General features: G+C 54.6%; 1 protein-coding gene across 1 annotated transcript; it reads right to left on the bottom strand.

Annotated features, from left to right (window-relative positions):
- Window positions 1-12,183: 12,183 nt before the first annotated feature.
- On the bottom strand, window positions 12,184-18,242 carry LOC123353212 (C-C motif chemokine 5-like). Its single transcript, XM_044994174.1, has 3 exons — window positions 18,089-18,242; window positions 13,790-13,907; window positions 12,184-12,458 (listed from the first exon to the last, which is right to left on the bottom strand). The coding sequence occupies exons 1-3, from the start codon at window positions 18,159-18,161 to the stop codon at window positions 12,347-12,349; spliced, it is 303 nt and encodes a 100-aa protein (XP_044850109.1). The 5' UTR covers window positions 18,162-18,242; the 3' UTR covers window positions 12,184-12,346.
- Window positions 18,243-22,699: the final 4,457 nt, after the last annotated feature.

The raw sequence follows: 22,699 nt of genomic DNA, 5'->3' as shown, positions 1-22,699 counted from the left end.
ACTCCCCTCTGCCCACGGGCCCCAGGCAGGCCTGCTCGCTGTGCTGCCGTTCACCCCACCCTGACCCCACAACTAGCGCTGCAGGCTCCAGGTGGGGAGGGGGAGATGGGGGGCACGTGTCCCCTGCTCAGGAGTGTCCAATGGTGGCTCCTGGCTGCTTTTCTTCCTCGCCCTGGAGGCCTCTCAGACCCCCACCAAGATCTAGCTGCGCCCAAGGAGACCCCAAATCAACCAAGGCCTCTCAAGGCTTAACTCATGCCAAGGTTCGCTGCTGTCTGTTCAAAGGGACACACCCCAGCCAGTGCCGTGTCACTGTGCCACCCGCACCTAACCCCACCCAGTCGGAGGGAGTGGATGGTGCAGGGTGGGGCTTCCCTCCCCCTGGAGTGTCCTGTTTTGTGAATGTTCAACTCTGGTCTCCCTGCCATCCACAGCACTCACAGCACGCTGCCGCATGAGGTCCCCTCCTTCCTTTCCAGTTGGTAGTGGCCAAGGGAATGCTGGGAAATGTAGTTCTTTCCCTGCTCCAGGGCTGGCTCTATAGGCAGGGAGCTCACCAAGGAACTACAGCTCCCAGAGCCCCCTGTTGGTTCTCAGCTCCCATGCTGGATCCCTGCCACCCCTGCAAATGGGCTGCCCCAAGCAGGTGCTTGCTTTGCTGGTGCTAGAGCCGCCCCTGCTTCCAGTCCTTGGCTCTGGGGTTCTCAGGCCTCCATCGTAGGTGGGCTCGTAAGGGGACACTGCCCAGAGCCTCTGTAGGAAGCAGAACTGGGTTTCCCCTCTTTTAAACCTTCCCTACAGACTTGACACCTTATACAGCTGTAATGGGGGGGGGGCTGATAGGGGCACAGGCTTCCATTAACCCCTTCCTGCTCAGAGTACACCCCCTCTACGCCCCCTCACATCAACTTTTATACATTAAAAAGGTCTCCGTGTTTATAGGGCAATCTCATGATGTTGGGGCCGGCTCCTGAGTTTGGACCACTGGGGCTGGCCGTCCTGATCTCGCCGCCCGCTCTGACCACCGCCACAAGCGAAGGAGTTCTGAGTCACGGCAGCAGCCGGAAGGGAGAGAAGTGCATCTGCTGCCAGGATGTCAGTGGGTCAGAGAAGAGGGAGGGAAATGAATCATGGCCCCAGACAGTCAGGGTGGGGAACTCCCCTGAGAGAAGAGAGTTAAGATCTGGGACTGTTTCATCTGCAAAGGAGAAGTGTCAGGTAATGGCTGGGTACAATTTCTGAAGGGTAGGTGCAGTGGTGGCCAATTTCCCCTTTCCCACAGTTCGAGGACAAGAGGGGCCCCAAGGACATTAAAAGGCAACTTATTTAAACGAGGCAAGAGGAAGCACCTTGGTACACAACACAGAACAAACCATGGAACTCACTGCCACTAGCAATTATTGAGGCAAAGGGCCCCCTCCTCCCCATCCCCTGGGCTGTGAGCTCTGTGCTGCATCTCTTCGCCCAGCCCCCTGCGTGTCGAGCTGAGAACAGCATCGCAGACACACCAGCCCAAGGAGCACTCCTGGGGCTGTCGGCCCCTGTGCGGTTCTGGATTAGTGGATGCCGGACGAGCAGGATCAATCTCTTCTGCATCTGGGCTAGTATCAGCTGGGTCGGTAGCAGGGGGATATGGGCCTATCTGGGTACAGCAGGAGCTGGAGATGGCAGTTCTGTAGGGGGAGCCCTGCGCTGTGGGTGAATTCCCTGCTCTGCCAGTGACTTCCTGCATGACCTTGGGCCAGTCCCTTAGTCTCTCTGGCCTCAGGTCCCCGCTGTGAAATGGCATTAATGACACGTCCTTTTCCCTCACTCCTTGCCTGATCGCTTAGAGTGAAGCTCTTCAGAGCAGGGGCTGCCTCTCCTCGTGTACGTGCAGCACCAGGCACACGGGGCCCTGATCTCAACTGGGGCCTGCAGCTGTCCCTGGGCTCTGAGGAGGGATGATAGTGGGCTGGTGAGACCAGGAGCCTGCGGTGCTGTCGGAGAAGGCGGTGATGGCAAGTGGAGTGTTGTGTACAGCAGGAGCTGGGATGCCAGACCAGCTGCAGAGCAGATCTGTGCTGATCCAGCAAACCTGCCCTCCTAGGAATTAGGGAACCCGACACTGCGAGGCTGGATGCTCTGGAAGAGCCCGTTCTAACCCCAGTCAAGTCAATGGCAAGATGCCCACTGATGTCCCTGGGAACTGGCCTGGGGCTTTATAATCTGAGCTCTCTGGGACAGGGGCTGTGTCTGGCAGAGGGCTGTGCACATTTACAGCACTGCGTACACACGTGTAACAATACTCCTCGTCCTTAACTGGCCGTACTGCAGGGTCGCTGAGCAGGAGCAGGGACCGGCCGTATGTGCTGGGATACTGAGCTCCGGAGGGAGCAGCAGCCCCCGTTCCTATATCCTTATAGACTAGCCGTGCAACCTCCTAGCTCCATCTGTGGGCCCCATCGCCATAGCAATTCTCTGTCATTAATGAATTTCCCCCTTCCTGAAGCATGGCTGTGCCATTATCTCCACTTTACAGATGGGAAACTGAGGCACGGAGCAGCTGAGGGTATCTCTACTGTGCAGGTAGACACCTGCGGCCGGCCCCTGACAGCTGACTTGGGCTCGGGCTAAGGGGCTGTTTAACTGCACTGTAGACATGGGGGTCTAGGAGCCCAAAATTACACCCAAGCCCCACGAGCCCAAGTCAGCTGGCAGGGGCCAGCTGTGAGTGTTTGTGTGCAGAGTCGTCATATCCTGTGTGACTTGCCGAAGGTCACCTGTGATAGACGGAGTGAATCAACCACCCCCTTCTCGCACCCTGAGGGGTTGGGGTGGGGGAGTCTCACTCTGGTGTCTTTTCTGTTTGTGGGTTTCCAAGATCAAAGGAGCGATTCTGCTCTCGGCTCCTCTCTTGCGGTTCCTTTGAGCGATCAGAAACTACCACATCCTGCCTGTGTCGCCCTCCCCCGCCAGGCCCCCGGAGATGCACACAGGAGCCCAGGGCTGTCATGTCTTGATCTGGGGGCTCTTCCCCACCCCCCGGCTCCCCCTTCTCCCACCTCATTTCTGTGCCATGCAGAACCATTGAGATCTTTGTGCTTCTTCTCTCTGCCGGCCCCAGGCCCAGCAGGCCAGGCATGCCGAGGCCCATCGCACCAGAAATTAAACACGTGACCTGAGCTGGCTTTCAAGGCAGTTCCTGCTGGCAAGGTGTTGCGGTATAGTCTGCCTGGCCAGTGCAGATCAGCCACGAGCATCGTGGTGACAAACAAGGCCCAGACGAGCTCCCGTGTGGCCTGGAACGTGCCTTTAAACAGGGCTGAAGACATTGGAATGGAATTCCTGAGGGAGGGACTAGAGCTGAGAGAAATCTGAATTTCTGTCCCATGGTCAATCCCAATATTCGACCTTTGTTCCTGTCCCAGATCAGGACGAAAAGTCAAAATATGGAAATTATTCATGGAACAAAAAGTCCCGAAGCATTCCTCTTGGGGAGTGTCGGCACATGTCACCTTGGGGCAGGTTGACACAAAACTGCATCTGCCCCAGTTGCCACCAGGCCTCCTAGGACTCGTAATTTGGGAGCCTCATTCCCTTATTCTTCCCCAAGGTCTCAGCTCCCTGGCTGGACTACATCTCCCTTGATGCACTGCAGTCATCTGACTCCCAGGATGCCTCACCTGTCTCAGGCTGGACATGGATTGGCAGCCATCCCCAGAGAGCACCCAGCGTGCTGTTTGATCAGGGAAGCTCGAGGACTTTCAGGCAGGGAGTGACAGTGGTGGAAAGACAGACGTGGGGAGTTTGCTTCCATTTCTAGCGATCTGGGTTCTGCAGCACTCTCATTGCTACCCCACAGGCCCTCCTGCTCTGCATGCATCTAACAGCTGCCCTGGCCTCTCCCAGCTCCAGTGACATGAGCAACCCGCTCAAGTTTCACACTTGTAGTTTCGACCACAGACGTGAAACCTCTCACAGCTGGCTGGGTGAAGGTTTTCACGCCGAGGAAAAGAGAACAATGGTGGGAAGGGGAATAGGCGATCACTCTATTTTATCGTTTGAGCCCCATCCAAGATATGGGTCCTGTTCATAGATTTTCAGGCCAGGAGAGACCATTCTATCATCTAGTCTGACCATCTGCAGAACCCAGGCTGCAGAACTGCCCCCAAATAATTCCTAGAGCAGATCTTTTAGAAAAAAACCTCCCATCTTGATTGAAAAATTGTCAGGGATGGGGAATCCACCACAATTCTTGGTAAACTGTTCCCATGGTTAATTACTCTAACTGTGGCCAAAGGGCAAATACAATCCTTGGAGGCCTAAACAGTGGACTCTTGAATAGGATCAGAGAGGTTATTTCATCTCTTTATTTGGCACTAGTGCAACTGCCGTTGGACTCCTGTGTCCAGTTCTGGTGTCCGCAATTCAAGAAGGATGTTGATAAATTGCAGAGAGTTCGGATGAGAGCCACAAGAACGATGAAAGGACTAAAAAACATGCCGTATCATGAGACACTCAAGGAGTAACTTAATCATGGGGAAAAATATTTACTAATGGGTTCTTCAGTCTAGCAGAGAAAGGTAAATGGCTGGAAGTTGAAATGGCTCCCTTGGAGCTCATGTTTAGCTGATTATTCATCCCCCTCCTTGGTCTATTTCAGAGTCCCTGCTTCCCAGGATAGAGTCCCCCATCCTGTAAGGGTGGCTGACATTCATTCTTCCTAGATAGACACGTTTACATTTAGCCATATTAAAACTGTGCCCAGTTTCCCAAATGATCCAGCTCGCTCGAGTCAGTGACCTGTCCTCTTGGACCCACCCTCAGTTTTTGCATCCTCTGTAGACTTTATCAGTGATGATTTCATGTTTTCTTCCAGGTTATTAATAAAAATGTTCAATAGCACAGGGCCAAGCACCAATTTCTGTGGAACCTGACTGGAAACACACCTGTACAATGATGATCCCCCATTTACCATTTCATTTTGAGACCTATCCGTGAGCCAGTGTTTTCAATCAAAATTTCACATGTTGCCAAGCCTGACTCCTTAGTGAAGTCTAAGGATATTACATCAACACTGTTACCTTTAGCAACCAAACTTGTCATCTCATCAAAAAAAAATATCCAGGTAGTTTGACAGGATCTATTTTCCATAAACCCATGTTGATTGGCATTAATTATACTGCCCTGCTTGAATTCTTTAGCAATCGAGTCCTGTATCAGCCGCTCCGTTATCTTGCCTGGGATCGATGTCAGACTGACAGGCCTATAATTACCCGGGTCAGCCTGTTACCTCTTTTAAAATATTGGCCCCACGTTAGCTTCCTTCAGCCATCGGATCTCATTCTGCCTTGGTCTGCTAGACTAAAAAGCCTCCTCGTAGGATCAGGTAACTTCTCCCTGTGTAGGTACTTATAGACCGAGATCAAGTGGCCACTTAACCCCTCTCTTCGGGGAGCTAAATAGATTCCTCGAGTCCAGCTGAGCACCTTGGCCACAGGGCCTCCGCCCTGGCTGAAGGGAGGGGATCTGAGGGATCTCGGGAGCACCCATAACTGTCGCACACAGACGCTCAGACAAGGAGAGTGGAGTGGAAGAGATGGGAGAAGAGGGAAAGGGAAAGGAAGGGATAAAACAATAGGGCGAGAAGTATAGGGAGGGGGAGAGAGGCTTGTTGCTGGGAACACCTCTCTGGGGGGACAGGGACCCTGATGGGTTCCCCAGGCCGCTGATCCCGTTATCGGAGAGATCTGAGCCATGAGCTGTCCCTGCTGCATGCGGGCAGAGCTCACCAGAGGGGCCAGGTGTCTGGCAGTTCTGCTCCCCTGAGCAGCAGGCAGAGCCAGGCAGCCCTAGGCCCAGCCACAGCCCCCAGAAGGCAGCACAAAGCGTGGCTGGATTCAGCCACAGGCCACAGCCTCCAGCAGACGGCGCGTCAGAGTGAGGGCAGGTGGGTGCCGCCAGCGGGAGCAGAGGAATTCACAGCAACCGGCTACGTCAGCCTATTGTCTCTGGTGAGGCCTCCCTGGCCTAGCCGCCGACATCATTATAGCAGGGCAGGGGGTGGAGCCCCAGCTGGCTACCAAACCGGGCCCTGGTTGTCCTGGATTCCTGGGAGCACAGACTGTGAGTGAGGAAATCGGGGGGCCCTGAACTGAGAGGGGGAGGCCAAAAACGGCACCAGCCCCTCAGGGTCCAATTGTTTGGTTCTGTGACTTGTGCACCGTGAGGTAACCGGGGGTGCGAGGTGTTAAAGTGTAACTATTTGTCTCAGGTCAGCCTGGCCTGTCCCTTTTCTCCGGTCCCCTCCATAAAGTTTGTTTGTGTAACCCTTCTGCCCCTCTGAGTTGGCAGCAACAAGGGCCGGGTTCAGTATCCAGGGGTTCCGTTTCAATAACACAATGCAAAACCGGCTCGAGCCCCCACCCAGTGACCTGGGACAATTACCTACCACCCCCCCGGGCGCCTCTAGGAGGCAATACTTCCCCACTCGCAAGCACAGAGTCCGAGTGTAGCAAAATCCTTTTAATAAAGGAGGGAAACAATGCGGCATCACGTTGGAGAGACACCACAAACAGGACTATACACAAACCATAAGCAAAAAACCCACCCCCAAGTACATTTGGCACTGTCCTTTCCCCCTTAGGGTCTTAAGTCCAAACACCCCAAAGTCCAACAACCCAAGAGTCTCTGTCTCTGGTCAGTGCCACCCCAGAGTTCAAAAGTTTATCTGCAGAGTTTTACCCCCCCCCAGCAATCTCTTTACTGTGAGAGTGCAACTTACAAATGTAGATTTTTTTTTGTTACATAACTGGACACAAACATAAAAAAATGTAAAACTTGAGAGCCTAGAAAGTCCACTCAGTCCTACTTCTTGTTCAGCCAATCGCTCAGACAAACAAATTATTTACATTTATAGGAGACGATGATGCCCGCTTCTTGTTTACAGTGTCACCTGAAAGTGAGAACAGATGTTCACATGCCACTTTTGTAGCCAGCATTGCAAGGTATTTACGTGCCAGATATGGTAAACATTCGTATGCCCCTTCATGCTTTGGCCACCATTCCAGAGGACATGCTTCCATGCTGATGATAATCGTTAAAAAAAAAAGTGTTAATTAAATTTGTGACTAAACTCCTTGAGGGAGAACTGTATGTCTCCTGCTCTGTGTTTTGCCTGCATTCTGCCCTATATTTCATCTTAGAGCCATCTCAGATGATGACCCAGCATGTTGTTTGTTTTAAGAACACTTTCACTGCAGATTTGACAAAACACAAAGAAGGTACCAATGTGAAATTTAATCATGCTTGGGTACTTGGTGCACATATGATTTTGGCCCTGGGTGTAGGATCTCTCACGGTAATGCCCAGAACTCCAGCCTTTATGCAGTTCTGGACCAGGTGCCTTCAGATCCCACTGCCTGGTTCTTGCCCGAGCAATGTGTGCAGTTCGAGGTGTGGCATTTCTAACCAGTGTGAAAAAGTCACTGCTGTGCCCTGCTACTGCCCTGACACTCTCCCATAGAGAACCCTCAGTCAGGCCTTTTCTCAGTGTCAGGGATTCCCCCCCCCCGGTTTGGATCTTCCCCAAGAGGGAATCCCCACCAGCTGGGGATGGGGCTTTCCCCACTCTGCCATCAGAAGGCTGGAGCCAGAGCTCAGCTGGTGACGGGTGGGAGCTGGCGGTGCTGGCCAAGCAGGTGGGGAAGGTCCTTTCCCCGAGGGTAGCGGCACCTCATCAGAGTGCAGGGGACAGTGGCCTCCCCTTGGTGGCCCCCTGAAGAAGGAAGACGGGGTGCAGCTGGTGACCACCAGATGCTGCATGGACACAGAGTTAGGACTTGTCTACAGAGGAGAGTTGAACTGCTACAAGCGAAGTAGGAATTTAAACAGCTATAGTTAACCTGGAGTAACCTGCCTGTGTGGACACTTATTCTGGTCCACGTGGCCTTTTTCCAGTGTATTGTATGTTGCTTTGGAAGGGGGTTAAGATAAACCCCAAAAGCTGCTCCTATATTGGAATAAGAATATCCACCTGGGAGGGTAGGGGGGAAGGCGTTGTACTGGGATAACCCCAGTGGTTTAAGGACACTGGTCTAACTGATCTAACTTTCCCATACAGACAAGCCCTAAGTCACAGACTCTGCCCAGGGAGTTTACACTGGAGACAGAGAAGGCAGACAAAGGTGGGGGAGGGGGGAGAAAGGAACGGTTCTTCTCCCAGTTTTATAGCTGAGGAACAGGGAGGTTAAAGAACGTGCCTAAGGGCATCCAGGGAGTCAGTGTCAGAGAGGCAGTAGCTGAAGGCAGGTCTCCTGAGGCCTAGTCTTAGGCCAGTCTCTCACCCCCAAAGCCACCTTTCCCCACACAGCAGGCGTGTGACTAAACTGGTTCCCTGTTTGCAAACCTGCCAAGAGAGCAGGCTGGGAAAGGGGGGCCTTGGTGGAGCTCACCGGCACAGCTCCGGCAGAGTCTGGGCCATAAGGGTCAGCCCCTGGATCCCTGCTCCCATTGGCAGGCGGCGTCAGTGACCTTTCCTCCTTTTCTGAGTTAGCAGGGGTCTGTTTGGTTGCTGTTGCCATGCCTGCCCCCCAGCTGAGAGCTCCTGACCCCCCCCGAGGAGCCTGTTCTCTGGATCTGCTCCCTGAGGGGGAGGCAGCAGCCAACGGGCCGGATCCCGCTGCAGCGACACCCGTGTAAAGCCAGAGCGGCTCCATGGAGCGACTCCTGCTTTACACCGTGTAACTCAGCGCAGGGATTGGCCCGTGCCCGGTTCCCTCTCCAGTCGTGCCCAGAGCAGGGCCGCGGCCTGGGGCCGGAGCAGAAGCCCTGACAGCGCCGGGGGCAGAGGGTTGGCCCCTCCACCCCTTCTCTGTGCTGCTCAGGTGGCACAAAGTAGATTCCAGGCGGTGTGGCCAGCTGGTGACCCCCCAGGCCAGAGGGACTCGTCAGAGCTGTTTGTAGCTAGGCCAGGCCACCCCGCACAGTCTCTGGCCAGGGGCTGCAAAGGCGGGGGATCCAGGGAGCACGGGTCGGCCATGCCCCCCAGTGCCAGCTGCCACAACCATCCTGGGGTGGCCATGGCTGGTCCCCAGGTTACAGCAGCCGTGTGGCTGCTCTCTCACCCTCGGAGAGCCCACTGGGCCCAGGGTCAGGGGGCATCAAGGTGGCACAGACTCACGTTTGCCCCAGCCCCTTCCGTTTCTGCCCCGAGTGTCTGTCAGCCAGTGACAAGGATCAGGGCCTAGGACCCTAGGAAACGCCCCTAGAGCGGCAGGCGGCTGTGGGGTGTCAGTTCAGTTCCATCAGGGTTTGGGATTTACCACTCCTCTCCGGCGTCCATGGGGGTCTCCTCCCTCCGCCCCCCAGGGACCCAGCCAGACTCTGGCCTCCTTCTGGCGCAGTGTTTGCGGCTGTCAGGCGACCCTTTTAGTGGCGGAGGCTCTGATGCCCGTAGGTTCCTGTTGAATTGGAGCACCCTAGAAGTCAGAGACTGTTACAGGCTAGCCGGGTAAAAGATTATACAACGTGTTTCTTCAAGTCGTTTCTCTCTTAACAGAAAATTGACTTTAAAGGTTGTCAGAATAAATCCCATCTGCAATAGAATTAACTGACGTCTAGAGCAGGTCTGCAGTCTCAGTCTCACCTAGTCCCTCACCCCAACCTTCGGAGCGAGGTGTTACTGCAGAATTCTTTAGTCCAAAGGGGGTAAATTACACCAAATAAACTTGTCCCAGAGTAGCCATCATTCCCCGTATTGCTAACAGAAAGAAAAACAAGGTGACATTCAGTATTACAATATCCTTCAGGTTATCACATAATTAGTCTCTTATTCTTTAATTAATAATTAACTTCATGTTTAATTTCATTTTCCTTAGTAACAAGAACATAAACAAAGATGAACAAATCCTGTATGTTAGTTTGATCTTAATCCCCATTGCCACCAGGTGAACCCTGGGTAAAGTTGTGGCTGACACCAAACCAGGGGAGTTCTGTGAGTTCGTTTTACGGGGGGCTTCTGCCATAAGTGTTGGTGGAAGGGGTCTCCCACCATATGGGAAGGTTTGTGTCATGAGAAAAAGCGCCTGTTCTCTACTGGCACAGGAGGCAGAGGAGACGTGGTGCAGATGCACAAGGTACAAGAGCACAATGCAGAGATAAAAGCTTGCAGTCAGGATTCAACCTGCACGTATCCTGCTTACACCCCCTCTCTCTGCCTGGAGGTCGAGGCAGCTCCCTGAGCCTACTCCCTGTTCTGTGAGGGTCTCTAGGTCAGACCCCTAGAGACCCATGTAGGAATAACAGGGAGATGCAGGTTTGTACCTCAGCTGCTGCCTGGCACCAGGGGAGGCCAAAGGGAAAAGGCAGAAATGCCCCAAACATTGTTAGGAAGAACCAAAACCAAACCACTTGTTCCCTGGGGCAGTTTGTGCATTAATGGTGCCATGGAAAGGGAAGGGGTCTGTGATGTCCCAGCCCCCCGGCATTGTCAGTGTTGTCATGGGGATGGGGACGGGGAGCAGAAAGTGGGGCGGGAGAAGAGGGAGCACATGGGCGCATTGGGCCCGTGGGGGGATGGCGAGGGGCTGATCCTAGGGGTGCAGGAGGGTTTTGGAGATGGAATGAAAGCAGGTTGGGAGCAAATATCAATGGAGGATGGGCTTCTCCTAGGCCTGTGGGAAGTTTAAGGGGGTCTCTTTGAGGTGATTGCCATTGGGGGAGGGGTGGGGTACATGCTCCTCAAGCCCCCGGCCTCCTACATGAGGAAACCAAAGGCTGTTTCAAAAGTTATGGACTCTTAGCCATAGAGGGCAGGTCCAGTTCTCACTAGAGTCCACAGAAAGAGTCTTCAGCGTCAATGGGAGGTGGACCAGGCGCTTAAACAATAAGACCCCAGTAGCTGCAATCGCATTTGCAGTTTCTACTGGCATCCAAAATTCTAGACAGCCTCCCACCCCACCATGTGTCTGTTACCGACAGTGTCTTGTCAGCCTGGGACAGGGACAAGCTCCCGGGTAATTAGTATCCAAGAACTTTCCTTCTCCTAAGTCCTTCAAAAACAGGGAAACCCAGGTGCTCCAGGCCGGAGAGCCCAGCAGCTTCACCTCCATGAGATCCACAGCTTGGAGTGGAAAGTTAAGAACAGCGCGGATTCAGCGCAAACAGATCAAGCAGAGCTGGGGGGTGGCCCAGCTTCTTTCCTGAACCCCAGCGGGGATCTGGACCTTGGTTCTCAGAAGGGAAAGGTTAGTGCAGTTGGTTCCCCACCTTCTTCACACTGCAGCCCCTTCCCATCAAGCCACGATCCTGCTCCCCACAGCAATACGGGGAGGGTAGGCTGGGGCAGTGCCCTGGCGTTTGTTCTGTTATGGTGCCCCCAGAGCCTCACGCTACTGCATGTAACTCCCTGGCATGTCTTCTCCTCTGCCAGGTACCATGGGGAGGGGACAGCAGGTAAATCAGTAAAGGAACCCCTGAGCTCAGACACCAGCCTGACTCTGGTCTCCCTCACTCTGGCACCCAGGGGAAGGGAGCTGCCCAGTGCCCGGTGAGAGCAAGATCAGAGTCAGTCCTGTGGTCACTGCCATCCCACTTCTGGCACCAGTGAGTTGCAGCCAGTCTGGCCATGGGACCAGGCACTCCAGCCCTGTCTGGGGAAAGCTCCCTCTGATTGGCTGCCTTTGCCACTGCCCTGCCTCCTGGGAAGAGCAGCCAATCAGGGCTGCTGCAGGAAGCAGCCAGAGCTCTGCCCTGCCCCCCTCGCCTGTCAAGAGCCAAAGGGGTTTTGGGGTGGGGTGGGGTGGGGAGCATCCTGTACCATTCGCACAGGTGGGGAGGGGGAAGGATGGAGAAGAACGAGCCCACAAGCTCAGAGTGGCCCTGTCCCCTCTTCCCCACGCCCCTCCTGTGAGCAAGGGTCAGTCCACTCCCTGATTCCCTCCTCCATTGCAACCCCACAGCATCCTTGGTTTTCCATAGTAACACCAGGTTGTCCTTCACCACCCTTGTGTTTCCATAGTGACACCACATTGCCCTGCACCATCCTTGGATCTCCATAGTGACACCACGGCGACAAGGCCCATCCTTGTTCAGAAATGGGGGGACATTTCCTACTCACATCAGCGGCAGCACTGGGACATGTTTTATTGTGTCTGCAGAGAGTGACAGTGGTTTTGGCCAGCTGCCCCATCACATGTTCAGTGGAGGGGGGGAAGGACACAGAAGGGATGAAGGGAATGGAAGGGGTTTTTTCACATAAATTAACAGGGCTAGAAAAATAAATTAGCAAAACCGTACACTGGTACGTCAGTGCATATAAATAATGTAGCATGTGAAACTGAGATCGTGTCCAGCTGCTGCTGTCTCAGACCCAGAGGCCAAGTTTCTTTAAGGAGTTTTTCTGGTTTTCTTTGTACGTCTTGAACCATTCCGCACTGGGATCGACACAGACTTCCGTCCCCCTCTGCAGCACCACGCTGTGAATAGAGAGAGAAAGGTCCATGAGGCAGGTTCCCTTAGGCACGGGCCAGAGATGCACAGGGACTCTGATCACGGCTCACGTGGCTATGAGGCCAGGGCAGTGACTGTGAGAGCACTGGGAACGAAGGCGTTTGTCCCTGAAACGGTCTGGTTCTGCAGTGAAATCGGTTCTCTTGAGTGCAGGAGGCTGACAGAGCTGCCTGGCCCCAGGCACGGTGCTGTGGGGCTGCTGCTGTGACACTTGCCTCCTCCAGCATTGACACACACCTCAATCCGGACCTGCCACATCTTGTCCTATTGCAATCTGTGCCCCCCCCCCCACCGACCAGTCAATACACCATGATCTTGGCCTGCAGCACTCCCAGCTACTCCAGCACTGCCCCCACCAGCTTTGTCAATGCACTGTGGTCCTAGGCTGGGGTATCCCCTGCCAGTCCAATTCTGGGCTCGCGCACGACTCAGTGCACTCAGGTCCTAAGATCAGTGCCGCTGACCTCTCTGCCAAGACACCTTGATCCTGATGTGCAGGCGTCCAGAGCTGGGGCAAACACAGAGCTCTTTGGGATCATCTCTCACTACGGCATCGGAACTGATTGAGCCAGGCAGAGACATTCACTGACAGTGACACCTACCCCTCCTCTCACTTTTCTATTGCTCCTTTCCAATGTCCTTTTCTAGAGGAATCTCATCAGTTCACACTGACTGTGAGACCCCACGGCTATCTGCTAATGTGCAACAACACTGGCAGTTCACACACACAATACAAATAGCAAGGGGAGCACATGCCCTGGTGCACTGTGCTTCTTTATGGTTACATGTGTCATTCGGTTTTGATCTCCAGTAACTCTTTGGGCAGTAACAGATGATTTACCCCAATGTATTTAGGGCTGGGCTACATAGAAAGTTGCAGCAATTGACATGATTTAGGGAAACCAGTGCAAATACCTGTGGATGCTCTCATGAAAGTGTCGTGTTGCGGGTTGATTAAGAACAAGTTTTGATGGTAACTAAAATAAGCAAGGCCACTGGCATCTGTTTAACGGAATTGGTTTTTTAATCAGACCTTTAATTAAATGGGTGGAACTTTCCATGTAGACCAGCCTTAGTAATGAAATCCCAGCATAGAAACCACTATTAACTCCTTGCTGCAAAGGGGTATATTCGAGAGCTCGCTCTGCGTGCGAATCATCAGGTGGCGGATTAGGTACAACATGAGCAGCTCCCAGAAAGGACTTTTCTGTGGTGTTTACTGGATCAGATGGAGTTACAGACACAAGAGAAAAGAAAAGCATCAAGCCCCGTGTGTCTGCCACCCTGTGAAACTTACATCACGGCCTGGCGGGAGCATCTCCGATCTGTGGGTCTGTCACTCTGGATCAGTTGCGGGGAGATCGGTTTTCGGACAAAATTGCTTGCATAACAGCATGTGTTGCGTTTCCTATCAACTGGAAAGAAGAAAGCAGGGCCGCCCAGAGGGGGGGGCAAGAGGGGCAATTTGCCCCAGGCCCCGAGCCCCACGGGGGCCCCCACCAGAGTTTTTCGGGGCCCCTGGAGCGGGGTCCCTCACTCGCTCCGGGGTGCCCGGCAAACTCTTGTGTGGGGCCGGGCGCAGGAGCTTCTGCCGCTCCGGGTCTTCCCCGGTGGGGGGTCCTTCCACTCCGGGGCGGAAGGACCCCCCGCTGGCAAATTACCGCCGAAGACGGAGCGGGACCCGCCGCCAAAGTTCAGCTCGGTCTTCGGCGGTAATTCGGCGGCGGGGGGCCCTTCCGTTCCGGGACCCGCCGCCGAAGTGCCCCGAAGACCCGCGGCGGGGCCCCCTCCCGCCGAATTACCGCCGAAGACCGGGCAGCGCTTCGGCGGCGGGTCCCGCTTCGGCGGTAATTCGGCGGCGGGGGGGCCCCTGCCGCGGGTCTTCGGGGCACTTCGGCGGCGGGTCCCGGAACGGAAGGGCCCCCCGCCGCCGAAGACCCCGGGCCCCCGGAATCCTCTGGGCGGCCCTGGAAGAAAGGAAGTTGTGTGAGTTCTCATACGCTGGATAATAACGAAGAACTGAGGAGACAGGATTAATCATGTGTAATAGTGACTTCAGCAGTGCTGGGGAGCGGCCAAACCTGTCTCTCGGGGTCAGGAGGGAATTATCTGATGCTCCCATTGATACCCCTGAGATTGGATTCATTGATGTTTTGCACTGGAGGGTTTCTGCCTGTCACTGCCACTGAAATATTGCAATTATAATATTCCCAGCTTTGCCACTGAATCACTGTCGATCTCATTGTTTAGCTGTTTGCCTCTCTGTTTCTCTCTTTCCCCACTGGTAGCATGGGGACAAGGATGTTAACACCCCTGCCGGGGGCGGGGGCGGTGGTTTTCAGGGGTTAATTAATTTATGTTGATTGGAGCAACCTGCATGGAACTTGGAGGGAGGAGCTCAGTTTGCAGGAGTCTGCAGTCTGAGTGCACATGGCTTGAATGCTCCTTGCAGTTGCAGGATCTCAGTGATAGAGATCTCTTAATAGAGAACCAGCTTAGTTTCAGAAACAAGGAGTCCTCTCATGTTACCCAGCACGCGGGACATGAAACATCAGCACAGCCTTTCAGGCCCTCGGATGAAACGTGATTGATTTCTCAGCACTGGTGTTTGGGTTAGTTCGGATCCCAAAGCGTGGGTGTAGCGGGGTGGTCACCCCGCTCAGGTCCAGAGGGGTTAAAAACAGCCCTGGGAGTGGGGTGTGACTGGAGAAAGAAGCTTTTAGGCTGGGCTGATTGGGGGAAGTGGCTGCAGCTGGGGCCATGCCCCAATCAGGCCCAGCTGGCCCCTGTAAGAGGCAGTGAGCCAGGAGCCCAGTCAGTCTCCCTCTGGCTGTAGAGGGAGAAGGGCCTGGCTGAGGGAGCTAGAGACAGGGTACTGGAGTGGAGCAGGGCTGGGGAAAGGCAGAGGAACTGGGGAGCTCCTTCCTGGAAAGCCCCAGGCTGCGGCCTAGCATTGGGCTAACAGGTACTGGGGCTTGCAAAGGGCAGCCCAGGGGTAGGCCAAGGCAGCAGGTCCAAACCCTCCTTGCCAGTGCTGAGTGGCTGATACGGCAGTCTGCCCCAGGGCGCGGGGCTAGACGATGACTGGCAGTAGCCTGATACTGAGGCAAGGTGGGGATAGTGGGTGGGGGTTCCCCAGGGAGGGGAAACCCTAAGACTGAGGAGTTACTGCCGGGGGCAGTGCCCCAGATAACGGGCACTGGGTCTGGGATGGATGCGGGGGCCAAGCGGTAGCGGAACACCGGCCTGCAGAGGGCGCTCCGGGGGCTGGAGAGCTAATTCCCGGAAGAGACCAGCAGGAGGCGCCGCAGGGGTGAGTCCGCACGTCCCCAGTGGGACACCTGGACTGGGAGCTCCCCACGCTCTGCTGGGCCCGAGCTCATGCCCATTTCCTGGGCAGGCACTAGATCAGGGCCAGGCAGCCTTGAGCAACCAGGGTGTGCGGGGAAAGAAGTAGCTGAGTGGAACTGAACTATGGGCAGCCTGGGAGATCTCTGGTCTCCCTGACTGTACGGGTGTCCCATGTGGTTCCAGTCTTGTGCCTAGAACGGGTCAGGAAAGGATCTATTTTGTCTAGGGTGACCAGGTGTCCAGTTTTCCACTGGAACACCCGGTTGAAAAGGGATCCTGGCGGCTCCGGTCAGCACTGCTGACTGGGCCATTGACTGTCTGGTTGGCAGCGCTGCATAGTGGGGCTGGCAGGCTCCCTGCTAGCCTCCATGCCACGCAGCTCCCGGAATCAGCGGCATGTCCCCCCTCCGGCTCCTACGTGTAGCGGCAGCCAGGGAGCTCCGCATGCTGTCCCACCCCAAGTGCCACCCCTGCAGCTCCAATTGGCTGGGAACCGCAGCCAATGGGAGCTGCGGAGGTGGTGCCTGTGAACGGGGCAGTGCGCAGAGCCACCTGGCCGCACCTCTGCGTAGGAGCTGGAGGGGGAACATGCTGCTGCTTCCGTGAGCTGCTTGAGGTAAGTGCCATCTGGAGCCTGCACCCCTGACACCCTCACCCCCTGCACTGATCCCCATCCTACCTCCAAACCCCTTGATCCCAGCCCGGAGCACCCTCCCGCACCTCAAACATCTCATCTCCAGACTCACCCCAGAGCCCACCCCCTGCATCCCTACCCCTAGCCCGCTGAACGTGAGTGAGGGTGGGGAAGAGCAAGCGCGGGAGCGAGGGGGATGGAATGAGCGGTGGGTGGGGCCTTGGAGAAGGGGCGGGGCATGGGCAGGGCCTCAGGAAGGGCTGGGGCAGGGGTGTTTCGGTTTTGTGCTATTAGAAAGTTGGCAACCCTAAGAACAACCCCCAAAAACAACCCCCAAAATTTTTTGTTTAAAAAAAAAATCAAGACATCTTTGAAAAATGCCAAAATGAAAATGTTCCCTTTTCTGGTTTTTTTTAATGAAAACCTGAAAAATATTGATGAGAACAGAATTTGCTCTGTGAAAAATTCCATTGTGAGGAAAACCATTTGCCAGGCAGTGGCTTTGATGGGCAATTCTCTGCCAGCTCCACGCATGGCAAGGCCCTTCTGAAAGTAACCGCCCAGGAACGGGCTCTGCTGCCAGCCCCAGGGCTGAGCACCACCCCGCAGGTAGCACAAAGCCCGAATCTCCTGTCCATAGACGTGCACTGCAGCTGTAGAGAGGCCAGGTGCAGAACCGGAAGGAACGAATGTAACAATTTGACAAAATGGCGCCGCATTCCCCAGCTTCAACAGGATTTGGCCATCGAAAATCTACAACTTGCAGAGCAATCTCCAAACCATCCACGGAGGTGTTATTTCCCCCTGAACAGCCTGATGTGAAAGCTGAAAATCCATCAGAAGGTGCAGACAGGCCTCTCAATGCCGTCGAAAGCAAATGCCTCAGGAAAACACTACACATTAAATGGCATGAATTTACCGCAAAGTTGAAAGTGTGCTGAGTTTCCTCAGAGAATCTGACACCCCTTTAAGCTCCAAACTGCTCCAGAAAAGAAGATGGCAATATCTGGGGTGTGGGTGACGAATGAACCAGAGGAATCCACAAAGGGCCTCACTGAAAGAGTCCATCCATCAGACACAGCTCAGTGAGGGAAAACTTATGGGCCTTAACAATAGAGGATATGCACAGAGCAGGCCGGGATAGGCAGGGATCCTGGAGCCTTGTTCTTGCCCTGAGCTATGTCTGGTGAGGCAGGAAGGATTCAGATTCAGTTGTGCCTAAAGGCCCCGAAAGAGATGGGGGGGTTGCCCCATTGTGCTGGGTGCTGCACAGAGCCATGGGCTCCGCTCTCATGATCTAAACAGACAAGACAAAAGGAGAATCGTGAGCTCCATTTCCAGATGGGGAACGGAGCCACGGCGAGACGAAGGCTGAGGCTTTCAAAACTGCCCTGGGGATTTTCCACCCTTTAATGGTAAGGCCTAAGTGACTCAGCTATGGCGCACAGAGTCCGTGGCAGAGGTGGGACCGGACCCAGATCTCCCAGCGCCCAGCCCACTCCCTCATCTCTGGGAGCAGCCTTCCTCTGCACTGTGCGTAGCTTTCCTTCCTGATCGCCTTGTCTAAGCTGGGGTCTCGAGGAGAAAGAAAGGGGCTGACCCGCTACTTACAGCTGAACGAGTGGGCTTCCATCCAGAGAGCCGCAAGGAGCAGTGTTACAAGGGCTAAGGAGGCGACCTTCATTTCCAGGCGGGGTGTCTCGGCTCTGGCGCCAGCAGCAGGCAGATTCTGGCAGGTTGGGGTGGCCGAGAATGGTCTGGCTTCCCCCTCGTTGGCCATGGTATTTTATAGCCCTCAGCAGGGATTCCCATGATGGTGCTGGAATGTCCATGTTGGATGAATACTTATTCCATTCGTTCATTATCATTTATTAATACCTATCTCCCCACGCTCCTGTGGCCGGGGAGACAGAAGAGCAGTGTCACTGGAAAGTCTCTTGCTGATTTGCAGATAAGGAGCCAGCCCTGCACATGCTCCCGGGGGAGGACAGAGAGGGGCAGGCAGAGGGTTTTAGGTTTAAATTTAGTCACTTGCAAACCACACAGGATGAGGTTCGATTCTCTGCCCGTGTGTTTGCTGAAGGCCTGGGCAGGCCTGTTTCAAACACTGCCAGTGACACCGGCCAGCATGCCTTAGAAATGATGCATAATCCAGCCCATTGTGTGTGCGAAGGTACATTGCAGGGGAGCTGTCTGCAGATGCACTCCCAGGGCCATAGAACCAATAGAACAGTCACGAACCAATTTCATCCTCAGCCCCCTGGGAGGCAGGGAAGTCTCAGCCCCATGGTACGCCAAGGGCCGGGGTAGATTAAATGACTTGCCCAAGATTACATAGGGACTCTGTGGCAGAGCCTGAAACTGACCCCAGCACAGTCCTAGGCCTCTCTGTTATAGCCCACCGAGAGAGGGGATTGAACCAGGGTCCTGTTCCACTCGCTCTCTGGGCCTGAAACGCTGCAGTGGCAGAAGTAGCAGCTTCATTTCCCTGTTATGTGTCCAGGATGCGGGAGGAGGAGAAAACTCCACCCCCTTGGGAGGGTGATACCCTCACAATATTTTTGGGGTGCAGTTTAAGCTGTTTAGATGTCCAGGAGCAAAATCCTGCTGTTGTTTCATGGTGTACATGCAGTTAAGTGCCATGGACTCCAATGAAAAGACTCCAGATTTACACCCATGTGTCAGCAAGCAGAATCCGGCCACTGAATACCTAGCTGCACACACAGATCCGGCAGGTAGGCATCGAAATGGCCTCCAATGAATGAGACTCTTGTATACACCAGACAGACGCGTGTGGCACATGTATCGTGAGGCAGTGGGCACCGCTTTAAAGCATTTGGAAACCAGACAGGCCGTTAACCATGTTGGCTGAATTTTCCCCATGCCGGTTGTCTGGCCCAGGCTGAATTTGATTGGCAAGTCTCTGCAAAAACGGTTCCGTCGTTTCCAGTAACAAGGTCGGAGCAAATGAGAGTATTTTGCCCAGCTGAAAAAATTCCAACAACTGCCAGTGAGTTCTCAAGAGGATTGTAACTGAGCTAACCGAGGGCAGGTTTTCACAAAAGGCGCCTCTCTCTGTCCCCAGGGCACCCCCTCAGCCGAACGCCACACCCCTGCTCTGAGCCCCGTCGCTTCGCCATGGGACAGTGACTGACAGACGGTTGCGTTTTCCCAACCTCATCGTCAGAACTGGCTGAAATTGTTTTCAATGAAACTCTCCAGAAAAAATCAGCCTGAGGCAGACACCTGGCGTGAGAAATTTATGCCCAAATGGTTAAAGTTTGGGGAAATGCTGAGCAAATGAAAACACGGACTTTGAATAAAAAGTGTTAGGCAACCTTAATAGGTGGCATTTCCAGCTCTGCCTAGATCAGACAGATCCATGGTTCCGGCCCAGCCTGTTCTAGGGGCCACCTTCCCGCAGCTCGGGGCTGTTTGGCGTGGGTCCCTCCCTAGCTGCGGGACACCGCATGTGTTCGCCTTTCCGTGTGAGGTAGGTCAGTCCCTGTCAGGAAATCTGGCTCCCAGGGAAACGCTGTGGCAGGGCGATATTGGCTCTAAACCCTGCCCGGAGTCTGGTGGAGACGCCAGAGGAACCGAGCGCTGTCCTGAGATAACAGGCTCCTGCTCAGGGAGAAAAGCTGAGCCCCTGCCTCACCCCTCCCTAGCCCTGTGCCCGGTGCGGCTGTATCCCCGCTAGGCCCCGCTGCTTTCCAGCACCACAGCAGGGCTCGGCTCAGATCTCCTGGCACCATGGACAGGGGTTCTCAGTGCAGTGAGGCTGGGCTGGGAGCTAGACGGGGACAGCTGCAGCCTCCCCCTCAGACACAATCCGCCGGCACCCAGAGCAGGGAACCCGGCTAGCATCTGCCCGGAAGGATTGCCCTCTCCCAGGGCGCCCTGGCATCCACAGGGCACATCCACCAAGCAGCAAGACCCACTGCAGTGAGGCTCAGAGCCCAGGTCAGCTGAGTCGGGTTCACGCTGCAGGGCCGAACACAGCAGTATAGACAGTGGACGCAGGCTGGAGACCTGGCAAGGGGAGAGCAGGGTTTGTAGGGGTGTGTGTATGTGTGTGTGTGTGTGTACAGCACAGTGTGTGTGTTTGTAGCTGGGTGTGTTCAGCACAGTGTGTGGGTTTGGGAGCTGGTGGGGGGTGTACAGCACAGTGTGTGTGTTTGTGGCTGTGTGTGTACAGCACAGTGTGTGTGTTTGGGAGTTGGTGTGTACAGCAGTTTCTGTGTTTGGGTGTCAGTGTGTACAGCACAGTGTGTGGGTGTGTACAGCACAGTGTGTGTGTGTTTGGAGGCAGGTGGGGGTGTGTACAGCACCGTGTGTGTGTTTGTGGCTGTGTTTGTACAGCATAGTGTTTGAGTTTGTGTTTGTACAGCACAGTGTGTGAGTTTGGGGGTGGGTGAGTGTGTGTACAGCACGGTGTGTGTGTTTGTGGCTGTGTGTGTACAGCACAGTGTGTGTGTCTGGGGGCAGGTGGGGGTGTGTACAGCACAGTGTGTGTGTTGGTGGCTGTGTGTGTACAGCACAGTGTGTGTGTTTGGGGGTAGGTGGGGGTGTGTACAGCACAGTGTGTGTGTGTTTGGGGGTAGGTGGGGGTGTGTACAGCACAGTGTGTGTGTTTGTGGCTGTGTTTGTACAGCATAGTGTGTGAGTTTGTGTTTGTACAGCACAGTGTGTGAGTTTGGGGGTGTGTGTGTGTGTACAGCACGGTGTGTGTGTTTGTGGCTGTGTGTGTACAGCACAGTGTGTGTGTTTGGGGGCAGGTGGGGGTGTGTACAGCACAGTGTGTGTGTTTGTGTGTGTGTATAGCACAGTGTGTGTGTGTGTGTGTGTGTACAGCACAGTGTGTGTGTGTTTGGGGGTAAGTGGGGGTGTGTACAGCACAGTGTGTGTGTTTGTGGCTGTGTTTGTACAGCATAGTGTGTGAGTTTGTGTTTGTACAGCACAGTGTGTGAGTTTGGGGGTGGGTGGGTGTGTACAGCACGGTGTGTGTGTTTGTGGCTGTGTGTGTACGGCACAATGTGTGTGTTTGTGACGTTTGTACAGCACAGTGTGTGTGTTGGTGGCTGTGTGTGTACAGCACAGTGTGTGTGTTTGGGGGTGTGTACACTACACCCGCACACAGGGCAGTACCTTACATAGTGAGCAGGCCCCTGTTTCCGCGGATACGCCTGGCGGAAGGGCCGGCCCAGTGAGGGTGGAAGATCCTGGGCCCTCAGAGCCAGACAAAGCCTGGGGGGAAGAGGCCAGTGGAGGGGAGCATTGGCTGTTAGGATAATTTGTACCCAGTGACACCTAGAGACCCACCCAGAGCAGAGCCCCATTGCACCGAGCGCCTGGCTGGGTGTTCAGCTCTCCATTGCCCCAGCCCCGGTCAAGCGCCCCCTCCGGACACTCGCCAGGCTGCTGTGTTTGCATCCCAACGCTGGACCCAGGTGCTTTGGGCATGTTGAGTCTGAGCCCAGGCCAGACACTGCTCTGGCTTTGGGTCTCGAGACACATTCCCAGGGTGCTGATCCTCCATCTAGCGCCCTCTTCTGAGCCCTGAGACTCTTGCCAGCTCCCCCAGCAGCCTCGGCACACCCCTCCCGGAGCTCCATCCTGCAGGCACCCGGCGAACAGTTAACCCCTGCAGGGACGCACCATGGTTGAAGCAGGCAGAGACCTTGCATGCGGTTTCTAACACAATCACACTTCACTTTAGACAGCATAAGAGATCATAGAATCATAGAATCATAGAATCTCAGGGTTGGAAGGGACCTCAGGAGGTATCTAGTCCAACCCCCTGCTCAAAGCAGGACCAAACCCAACTAAATCATCCCACCCAGGGCTTTGTCAAGCCTGATCTTAAAAACCTCTAAGGATGGAGATTCCACTACCTCCCTAGGGAACCCATTCCAGTGCTTCACCACCCTCCTAGTGAAAAAGTTTTTCCTAATGTCCAACCTAAACCTCCCCCTCTGCAACTTGAGACCATTACTCCTTGTTCTGTCATCTTCTACCACTGAGAACAGTCTAGATCCATCCTCTTTGGAACCCCCTTTCAGGTAGTTGAAAGCAGCTATCAAATCCCCCCTCATTCTTCTCTTCTGCAGACTAAACAATCTCAATTCCCTCAGCCTCTCCTCATAAGTCATGTGCTCCAGCCCCCTAATCATTTTTGTTGCCCTCCGCTGGACTCTCTCCAATTTATCCACATCCTTCTTG

This window comes from Mauremys mutica, chromosome 19, assembly GCF_020497125.1.
Source record: "Mauremys mutica isolate MM-2020 ecotype Southern chromosome 19, ASM2049712v1, whole genome shotgun sequence".
Lineage (NCBI taxonomy): Eukaryota > Metazoa > Chordata > Testudines > Geoemydidae > Mauremys > Mauremys mutica.
The sequence above is the reverse complement of the archived record's forward strand: the minus strand, read 5'-3'. Positions and strand labels throughout refer to the sequence as shown.

What these genes read in the sequence shown, in the direction of transcription:
- LOC123353212 (XM_044994174.1), bottom strand. Translation starts at nt 18,161, where the DNA reads ATGAAGGTCGCCTCCTTAGCCCTTGTAACACTGCTCCTTGCGGCTCTC. An exon ending in GGAAGCCCACTCGTTCAGCT is followed by an intron (nt 13,908 to 18,088) that starts GTAAGTAGCGGG and finishes TCTTCTTTCCAG; the next exon opens with TTGATAGGAAACGCAACACA. An exon ending in TGCTCCCGCCAGGCCGTGAT is followed by an intron (nt 12,459 to 13,789) that starts GTAAGTTTCACA and finishes CTCTATTCACAG; the next exon opens with CGTGGTGCTGCAGAGGGGGA.